At 47.8% G+C, this 10,497-nt stretch overlaps 1 protein-coding gene across 1 annotated transcript; it reads left to right on the plus strand.

Annotated features, from left to right (window-relative positions):
- Positions 1 to 346: 346 nt before the first annotated feature.
- Positions 347 to 3,382, plus strand: Tmem35b (transmembrane protein 35B). Its single transcript, XM_055611361.1, has 3 exons — positions 347 to 472; positions 1,896 to 2,076; positions 2,881 to 3,382. The coding sequence occupies exons 1-3, from the start codon at positions 368 to 370 to the stop codon at positions 2,988 to 2,990; spliced, it is 396 nt and encodes a 131-aa protein (XP_055467336.1). The 5' UTR covers positions 347 to 367; the 3' UTR covers positions 2,991 to 3,382.
- Positions 3,383 to 10,497: the final 7,115 nt, after the last annotated feature.

Raw genomic sequence — 10,497 nt, forward strand, 5'->3', positions numbered from 1 at the left:
TCTAGGTACTGGTTACTGCTTCACTGCACATTAATTGTATGGTTCACTGATTTACAAGTAACTTTATGAAGGCCAGTGTGCAACCTCCTTGTAGGTGTAAACCCAGAGGGACTGGATGGTGTCAGATTCTGGGCGCTAACGGCCGGGTCACGTGACCAGATCCCTTCCCTACCCCTCGCTTGTTTGCTTCCGTCCAAAGTGTGAGACTTCAGTGGGCGGACCTGGAGGGGGTTGGCCCTCAGTGGACGTGTCGGGGGCCTCCTGCGGCGGGTCTGGAAGTTGGGAGTAGCAGGGCGGGTGGGTGGGGCAACTTGTGGTCTTCCGGGCAGGGAGGGAGGAAGGAGAGTCCAGGAAGGCTGGGGCTGCCATGGCGCTCATTCTCTGCGCGCTGCGGTCCCTGCTCGGCGTCTTCTTCGCGCTCACCGGCGCTGCCAAGCTCTTGCAGGTGTCAGCCGCCGTGTCACAACAGATGGTGAGCTGCACCCAGGGAAGGACGGCCTGTGCTCGGTTTTCGGGCACCAGGGCGCCTGGGCCTTCCCTCAACTTTTCTACATCTTCTCCAGGTGGGAGGGGCCGAGCATGCTGTCGCCAGGCCGACTTAGAGCTGAGAAATGATGGGGGCCCTGGAAGACGAAGTGGGAAAGTGAGCTAGCACACCTCCGCATCCCACACCCACCACCCACTGTTCCAGTTGGGGAGGTTGGTGAGGCAGAATTTTGTTTTTATTTTTTATTTGAGACTGGCCAGGAACTCACTATGTAGACAGGCTGGCCTCGAATTTGCAGAGATCCACCTGCCTCTGCCTCCGGAGTCCCGGGAAACGTCTTGCATCACCTTAGATATCTCTTATTTTAAACCTGGAAATGAGCCTTGAGGGTAAAAATTTAATTTGCCAAAAGATGACAGCTAGTCAAGCAAGGCCTAACGTAGACTAAGCTAACCTAGACTCCACCGACTGTAAGGGAGCCTAGAGGTCCCCTACTAGTTCCTTATCCCGTGAAGGGCCATCAGTACTACAAGCCCGCAGAGAGGCCAGGGGCTGTGGAAGACCCTTGTTGCCTCCTCCCAAAACTGCATATACTCTTTTTTTTTTTTTTTTTTTTCCTAACTTAGGGTGATCAGTTCTTTGGGGCAGATATGGTAAAAGCCAGACAGCTTAAACTCTGCAGCTGTGTCCTGCCTGTAGACACATAATTCTCCAGGATAGCTGTCACTGTAGCCCAACAGAAAATCATAAGTGTAGAACTAGTGATTTTTTTTTAAATTCAGCTGTGGGCTGAATTCAGTACTGTAGCAATATAGATGAGGACATAATGTTACATTGTCAGAAGACTGGACACCTGGTGGAGTTTCCTCTGGAGGGCAGAGTAGGAGAGGCAAGATTGCTATCAGACAGTAGGAAACAGCCCTGAGTGTGGAAGGGTGTGTATGGCTAAGATGCATTACTTTAGACCCCCTCAGCTGTCCCTTGTGCCTGCCACAGTGGGATCAGAACCGACTAGGAGATGGAAGGTGGAAACTATTCTTTAAGGAGCCTTTCTTTCCGTCTCTCCTCTAAATCTTCAGCATGACGAGAAACTAGGCCTGACACAAATTATCTGTGGCCCTTCCCAGGCTCTAGACGGGAAGGCCCAAGCTGTGTTCCCTTCTCCTGGGATTTGAGGCTGGGTTATCATCTGTGGAGAGGTCTAGGAGATAGAGGCATCCTTACATCAGTCAGCCCCTTTCTCTTGGGGAGTGACTGCTTCTAACTCCGAAGGTCAGCCATGTAGGGCGGCGCCCTCCTCCCTGTGTTCTTAGGCTTGGATCTGGCCTCCTCTTGTTAAGGGAGCTGGTACCTCCCGGCACTGCATCTTTGAGAAACACTGCTGACAGGTATTCCCCGTCACTCGTAGAAAGCCTTGTTCGAGCAGTTTGCTGAGGTGTTTCCACTGAAGTTGTTCGGCTACCAGCCAGATCCTATAAACTACCAAAGAGCTGTGGGCTGGCTAGAACTGCTGGCTGGGTTGCTGCTGGTCGGGGGTCCACGTGTGCTACGGGAGATCAGTAACCTGCTCTTGATCCTGCTCATGATGGGTAAGGGGGCAACTGGGGTCTCCTGGGGATGATGGAAAAATCCAGCTCCTATTCCTTACTGCTACCCTCTTTTCTCTGGGACCAGGAACACTTCCTGCTCTGCCATAGCTTCCATAATCTTGAGACTAGGTGTTTTTGGAATGTCATGGATTGGGTCCTGGCCATTGGAATACTGCAACATGCTTTCCCCATTATTTCTGTGGCCATATAGAGTTCCAGTGTGAGCAGGTAATATAACCTTGAGCTTCTATTCGCTCCTGGAGAGTTGGAGCAGCAGCTTCCACTTAATGTATGGTGTATCTCGTGGGTGTGGGAGCAGCAGCAGGAAAGCTGGAGTCCCCTGACAGAAGAGGCAGAGAATTTCTCTAGAAGAGCCTTTCTTAGAAGTTGGGCCAGCAAGAAGTGCTAGCGTACAGGACAGCCGTACAGACAGGACAGCCACTGCTTCAAAGGCTTGACACCCTGGTGCTGTTTTACAGCCCTTGGCCAGTGTGACATTCTTTCCATTTCTGAAGCTTTCCCCATTTCCAGTTCATTACCACACTTTCACCTCAAGCCTGTGGGCCCCATTTTGAATCTTCCAGTAGATTTAAGATTATCAAGAAAGAAGCTAGGGGAAGCCAGTTTCCACATCCCCATCTTCCCACCTCAACTGTCCCCCACTCCAGGGCTAACTTAGTTCAAGAGGCTTTTAATCCTTTCCTGCGTCCTGGAAGTGTATGGAGGGATGTTTAGTGGGAGGGCCAGCCTGGGCTGGAACCCCTGAGTTTTGGATTTCCTGGGTGCACTTCCTTTCCGTTCTAGGGGCCGTCTTCACTTTGGTGGTTCTGCAAGAGTTGCTGAGGACATACATCCCAGCTGTTGTCTGTTTGGGGCTCCTGGTGCTGCTGGACACCTGCCAGTTCTTAGCTTGAACTGAAAAAAGTGGTCAGATGTCCTAGCAAGAAGATTCCCGGTGCACTCGGGAACCCTGGGACCTGAGTCTTCATGCCATGCAGTTACCACAGCAGGAGCAGTTGCAGCGCAATGTCAGGCCCACAGTCATTCAGTGTAAAAGAGATACCGTGTCTAAGCCTCAATCTCCCCTAATAGCTATGTTGCCCGGTTTTGAAGGGGGCATTAACATTCTTCATGCCATGTGGAAACAGGAAAACAAGCAGAAAAGAAACCAAAACCACTTCCGATTCTAATATCACACAAGCAACTGTTTCAGTGCTTTGGTGTTAACTGTACCTCTTGACTTTCTTTATGATTGTATGCAGATGCATAGTGTTTTATTTATTTATTTTTTTAATAAAATGAGTATAGCCCCTTTTATTGCCTATTGTTAAGATCCAGTATTCTTTAACATTGCTGTCTTTTTACTATATCAATGTTAATGGCTTTAAGTACTCTATTTTAGGAACGTATGGAGCTAAGGAGGAAAAGTTGGCTGAGGTACTAGGAGCACTTGCTGCTTTTGCAGAAGGCCAGGGTTCGGTTCCCAGCACCATGGCAGCTCACAACTGCCTCTAACTCCAGTTTCAGAGGATCTGGTGCCCTCTTCTGGCCTCTTGGAGCACCAGACATGCATAAGGTACATCTATATCAAGTAATACAACCTAAATACATACATATATATATATATATATATATATATATATATATACACACATATATATATATATATACATATATATATGAAAGCAAAACTTATAAATATTTTTAAAGGACGTGTTGTACTTACTCCACTTCCTCTGTCCATGTTTCCTCCACCCTGTGTGTGTGTGTGAAGCTCACAGTAAATCACCTGCATATTTCCTTTCCCCAGAAGAAAGGGTGCTGTTTCAAAAAGCATTCACATTTGAAGTCTGCTTTAAAATTTACAAGTTTACCCTGTGGGGTGTAAGTGTCTGATTTCTGCCTGTGCTCACCTGGGTCCCGTGAGAGATTTCGTGCCATTTCTCTCTTACACTTGCAGAGCACCTGCTAAAGTGATGAGGCGTGGCACTCAGCACAGTGTCCCATAGCACCTAGGTGGAGGTGGGGGACAGCCAACTCCTGGTAATACTCAGGGCTCAACACTCTCTAAATCTGGTTGTCAGGGGGGAAGCGGGGAGAAATGGGATGAATGCTCATGGGAAAAATATTAGGGCATCCAGCGTCATGTTCCCAGACCATCTTTGCCTGAGTCTGCTGGAGTCCTTTTGGAAAGTGATCATTCTTCCATGAGGGAAGATAGTGAGGAAGAAGGATTTGAGTTTTGCAGTTCTGGAGCCTTAACTCTCAGCATCACATAGGATGGACAAGCATGGCACTGAGCCTTACCCCTGGTTGTCTCTTCTGAGAAGAGGGCTCACTGAGTTGCCTAGGCTGGCCTTGAACTTTGTAGCTTAAACAAGACTTGCACTTGAGTTCTCCTGCCTCAGCCCCTCCAGTAGTTGGGATTACAGGCCTTCACTAGGGCCAGTTGGAAGGTTAACTGTGCACCTGTTTTTAGCTACCTGCCTATAAGATGCTTTGGGTATAGGAATATTAGCTTTAGGGAACACACAGGTGAGGGTCGTATTAGTCTAGCTCATGTTCAGTACTGAATGGTAGTTCCCACTGTGCCCTCACTTGCATGAATCTCAGACTGATAATTCTTAGTGGATCTTGTTGTGTCTGAAAGCACAATGATGTGCTCCACCTGCAGCAAAGGTAGAGAGAGCAATGGATAGATCATAAATTACATGACTGTTACATTAGGAGGGGGCTGATGGGCTGGGTAGTGGTGGCACATGGCTTTAATCCCAGCACTCAGGAGGCAAAGGCAGACTGATCTCCCTGAGTTTAAGGCTACCCTGGTCTACAGAGTGAGTTTGAGGATAGCCATGGCTACACACAAAAAAATCCTCTCTCCAACCCACCTCCCTAAAAATAGAGGGGGCTGATAAGATGGCTCTGGAGAAGGGCAGTTCCCAGCAAGCCTGATGACCCGTTTCACCCAGGACCTACATACCTACATAGAGCAGGCGCTAGCAACCAGAACATCCAGAGAATCTGGTGGTAGGAGAGCGAGAGCCAAGGTAGCTCTAGCTGACTTTGTCCTAGGAAAAACAGGTGCCGGGGAAGCTCAAAGGCAGAAATTCAGATTCCAGTGCTAGAAGAGACTGAATTTGGGAACTGAGAGTATATGGAAGTGTCAAAAACATGAAGACACTGGCTTATGCACTTCTGCCCCTTAGGGAGAAGGTGAGACTCCACCAGGGTATTTGTGTGGAGTGCGTGTGTGGGTGCAGGTGTTTATCTGTGTACGGCCTAGAGGGGACCGAGGCTGAGTTAGGAAGCCTCTTCCCAGTGTCAGCCAAGATTCAGAGTTTTACTTGTTCTCTCATCAAATATCCCCACGGGGTAGTTAAGCCTCCATTTTACAGCAGCAGAGACAGACTCAGTGAGGCTGAGAAATTAGCTCAGGGCTTCATGGCAAATAAACCGTGTGTGGCCAGATTTCCAGGCCTGTGCCCTTGCTGCTGCTGCTGCTGCCGCTTCTGCCTTTCTTCTTACTCCTGCTCCTCTTCCTTCTTCTATTTCTCAAGACAGGGTTTCTCTGTATCCCTGGCTAGCCTGGAACTCACTCTGAAGACCAGGCTGGCCTTGAACTCGAAGATCCTCCTGCCTGTGTCTCCCAAGTGCTGGGATTAAAGGTGTGTGCCACCACTACCTGGCCACAATGTGGTCTTACATCACATAGCTGTGCCCCTACATGTCTGACCTGTAGTCTTTCTATGAGGGACCTCCATCCTGCCAGTCAGTCATCAGGTGGGAAATATCCATGTTCTGTGGACTCCTGCCTTTTTTTTTTTCATTTTCCCACAGCTTGTCACCAAGAACTCTGTAATACACCCTCTCCTCCATGTCCCCAGCAGCAGGTGGGGACTCTTTTTTTTTTGGGGGGGGGGAAGAGGGTTGAGACCTGATTTCTCTGTGTAGCCTTGGCTGTCCTATACTTGCTTTGTAGACCAGGCTGGCCTCAAGCTCACAGAGATCCGCCTGCCTCTGCTTCCTGAGTGCTAGTATTACAGGTATGTGCCACCAGGCCCAGCTAGGGACTCTTATGGATTGCCTTGCCTCCAGAGTCCCTCCTTGCCAGGACAGAGGAAAGGGGACTGAGGTGGGGATGGGTGTGATGGGAAGTCTTTTGGTGGCTAGGTTTCCTGTGACCTCTCCCTCCGTTTAGGGGTATGGGTGTTAGCAGCTGGCCCAGGGATGAACTGGTTCTCACTGGCAGTGTTCCTGCAAAGCTCACCAGCCTGTGCTGCCTTGGCTCCTTGGTGGACATCCTGCCATCCTGCACATGCTCAGCCTGGCTATTGTCAATCTACTGTGTAGAGGAATTTTAATCCAGTAACATGGCTGCTCTGGCAAGGGACCACATCCAAAGACCTAGGTCAGTGTGATCCAGCTGGAATACAGACATACCCTTAGTACAGACCTTTAATTCTTCTGAATAGAATTCCTCTGGCTGGAATATAGACATGACATACCTTTAATCCCTTCGGCTGGAATTTAGTACAACCTTTAATCCCAAACAATGACATCTAATTGAGGGGCAGACAAAGTGAAATCAGAGAAAGTTTTGACAGAATGAGATAGGATATGCCAACCTTTCACAGCACAGACAGGAAGGAAAAGCTAGTTAAGAGTAGAGCAGAGAAAAAGACAGATAAAGACAGAGCAAGCAGAGAGTTTGTGGAGACAGTAGAGTTCCAGAGTACAGTGCAGTTCAGTGCAGTTAAGATGAGTGCATTTGAGTTTGTGCAGCTCATTTCCTGGAGTTCAGAGGCAGTTTTCCCAGGCAGAGCAATTCAGTGAGAAGCTGAGAGAGAAGCCAGTTTGAATCAGTCAGCTTGGAGAGGAGTTTTGAGCCAGAACAGCTGAGTTGAACCAGCCAGGCTGAAAGATCCCCGGAGGGTATCTTCCGTCAGAGAGACCCCCTCCCAAGGATCAACGAGGCCATTCGGATGCAAACAGCAAGAGGCTTTTATTTTGATACACGGGTACCTGGGGCGAAAAGTCATTCGGGAGACTTCCGCGCCCCCTAGATGGGAAGCTGGGGTTTTTATAGGGTTTTAGAGCAGAAGCACTGGTACAGAATCGAGAGGCATGGTTACAGGGGGCTGATTGGTACGTTTACACGAGACCACGGTTTGCGTCAAAGTTTGGCAGGGGCACCAAGATTCCAGGAACTGGGTGGTCAAGGGGGCTATGATGACCCCTTGACGTGGCCCGCCACCTGTTATTTTGTTTTTCTCTATCTTAACTGAAACAGTCTCACAGATATCTATGAGGGTGATTAACACAAACTGTTTTTAGTTCAACAGGGGCAGCCTGACCACAGATATCTCAAGTGGGTGACACAGCTAGGATTTCTCAGTAATTTTTTAGTTTCTCATCTGGCCTTCAGAGTTTCACAAAACAGTGGTGTCTCACAAAATGGCATTAGCTATGTTTAACTTAGGGTGAGGCTGGGGTCTTTCAAGGCAGAGTTCAGAAAGAACTAGAAAGTGTAAGTTTATTCAGCAATAAGTCTCGGAGGCTGAAAACAATCTAGGCCTAGGTTAGCAGATGAAGGCTAGAAGCTGTAGCCTTAAAGGTATGAGCTTGCAGAAGATGATATTGTATGGATAATAGAAGGTTCCAGGCCCAGGCCTAGGGATAGTTAGATAGAAACACTCTGGGCCCAGCCCAAGCAGTGTATTCATAAAGCTTTGGTATGGCTCTTATCCCATCCCAATAAAAACAACATTTACACTATTGCTTTGTGGTGCTACTGATGGGAGAGAGACCTGGGCCACCTCTACCTCCTCAGTCTCCAAGCTAGGAAAGCTCTGACTTACTGCCTGCCATCATCCTGCTAGGATTCAGTGTAGAAGAAGCACTTCAGAAGGACCTAGATTCCGATTCTTTGTTTTTGTTTTGTTGTTACTATTTTAGTTTTTGGAGACAGAGTCTCTCTACATAGCCTTGGCTTTCCTGGAACTCACTATATAAGGCAGACTGGTCTGAAATCACAGAGACCCACCTGCCTCTGCCTCCCAAGTGCTGGGGTTAAAGGTGTATGCACCACCATTCCCTGCTTAAATGTCAACTCTTCAGTGATTCCCTAACTATCAGTGTAGTTGTGTGGCTGTGAATGTTGGGTACAAACAAGAATAAAAGCCTGGTGTCATGGTAAAAGCTTAAGATCCCAGTACTTAGGAGGCAGAGGCAGGAGACTTGTCAAGAGTCTACAATGTGAAAGGACCTGTGGGCTTGGTGATGGTGGCCCACACGTTTAATCCCAGCATTTGGGAGGCAGAAGCAGGTGGATCTTTGTAAATTCAAGGCCAGCCTGGTCTACAGAGTTCCAGAACAGCTTGGGCTACACAAAAACCTTGTCTTGAAAAAACCAAAACCAACCAAACAGCAGCTACAAAAAACCCAAAACCAAACACAAACAAACAAACAAACAAACAAACAAAAAACAACAAAAACAAACCCAAACCAAAAACCAAAACAAAAATGGGGGCAGGAAGAGGACCCCTACCATTAACAACATCAACTTGGGGGCTGATGAGATAGCTCAGTAAGTGAAAGCACTTGCTGCCAAGCATGACGCTTCAGTTTGAACCTTCATGGTGGGATGAGAGAATGAACTGCTTTAAGCTGTTCTCTAAACTCCACAGGAGCGTGGTGATATGTACACGTGTGCGTGCACACACACATGCACACGCACACGCATGCACACACGCATGATATATGTAATGCAACAACTAGAATCCCCAACAAAACCAAAAAGCAAGCACTCAAGGGGAGGCGCGAACACCTGTAATCCTAGCACTCTGGGAGACAGAGGCAGGCGGCTCTCTGTGAGTTCAAGGCCAGCCTGGTCTACAAAGTAAGTCTAGGACAGCCAATGCTACACAAAGAAACCCTGACACACACACACACACACACACACACACACACACACACACACACACAGAACTCAAGGGGATGAAACATTGAGTCCTGCATGGTCCCTGGAGTTTTACCAGTGGGGTATAAGTGGTGTGCCAGTTGGCTTGGATACCTCCTGGGAAAAAATCCAAAATCTTTAATGTGGCCTAGAGGGCCCTGCTTGATCTGGCTCCTGCTTCTCTAGGGACTTCTTTACCTGCCCTGTACCTCTGCATCTCATTTCCTGAGATAGTCTCTGGAAAGTGCTGGATTCCTACCCTTCCAGGACTTTTGCCCCTGAATTGGTCTGAAATAATCTATCTTCTTCATTAAAAGATATCTCCTTTTCCAAGGTTCCTCTGAACTACTCTTTTTTGTTTGTTTGTTTGTTTGTTTTTCTGAAACAGTTTCTCTGTTTATCCCTGGCTGTCCTGGAGCTCGATCTGTAAACCATGCTGGCCTCAAACTCAGAGATTCTTGTGCTTTCTGCCTCCCACCTGCTGCTATTAAATACATTTGCCAGCAGGGTGTGGTAGCAGAGACAGGAGGATTTCTGTGCGTTAAAGGCCAGCTTGGTCTACAAAGTGAGTCCAGGACAGTGAAGGCTACACAGAGAAACTCTGACTTGAAAAACAAAACAAACAAACAAACGGCATTTGCCACTACCACCTAGTCCAGAATTAACTTTTAAAGGGAAACCTTTCTTGACTACCAACATTCATGTGCATGCATGGATGCACAAAACTGGATCCAGTTTCATTGCTTCTTCATTGTTCTTTCTCACAACTGTAATTAAGCCATTAACTGAGTAATAGATTTCCTTTCTCTCTTGTCAGAATATATAAACGTCAAACCATAAGGAATTACCATTTTTGTGGACTCACAAACACTGGATATTGACAATTGTATTTTAATTGAATTCAGCCTAATAAATCCTTTGTTTATCTTGCTCAGTGTATTATTTCCTGTGTATCACACTGTGTCTTGCACACAGGAAGAACTAAGTTTCAGAAGAGTGAATGAAATCTGGGTAAAATCATTAATTTTAAAACTTAGGACTCAGATAGCCTGGTGTTTAGTAACCTCCCCTCAAGCATTCTGGGAGCATTCTACAAGCTTGTCTTTCTCTCCTGCATTCCTGAGCCAGAGTTAGGACTGCACTGCGACCCTGCCATCACCTCCACCGTGTCAAGCCTCAGCTGACCAGAGACTTTCTCAGGGTGCCGATCCTGGCCAGCAGCTCTGGCTGTAATTCGGTGCTTGGACAACCGAGCCATCTGCTCTTGGTGGGGAAGGAGACTACGCTGCTGTTCGGTGTGTTTCTAGAAGTCCTGCAGCTGAGCCCTTTAAGTCCCAAGAAGTTCTAGCTTAGCAGCCGCTTGTTTCCAGCAGCCAGCCCACAGTTGACAAAGTTAGGCAATCAGCCCCTCCCCAACTCCCTACCACCCCCCAAGCCCTTCCTCTGTGTTTGCTTCTAGTGAT

This window comes from Psammomys obesus, unplaced genomic scaffold, assembly GCF_907164565.1.
Source record: "Psammomys obesus unplaced genomic scaffold, mPsaObe1.curated_primary_1811, whole genome shotgun sequence".
NCBI lineage: Eukaryota > Metazoa > Chordata > Mammalia > Rodentia > Muridae > Psammomys > Psammomys obesus.

Excerpts from the sequence above, each read along its gene's own strand:
- Tmem35b (XM_055611361.1), top strand. The coding sequence starts at position 368 with ATGGCGCTCATTCTCTGCGCGCTGCGGTCCCTGCTCGGCGTCTTCTTC. Across the intron at positions 473-1,895 it reads CCGCCGTGTCACAACAGATG|AAAGCCTTGTTCGAGCAGTT; the intron begins GTGAGCTGCACC and ends CGTCACTCGTAG. Across the intron at positions 2,077-2,880 it reads CTTGATCCTGCTCATGATGG|GGGCCGTCTTCACTTTGGTG; the intron begins GTAAGGGGGCAA and ends TTTCCGTTCTAG.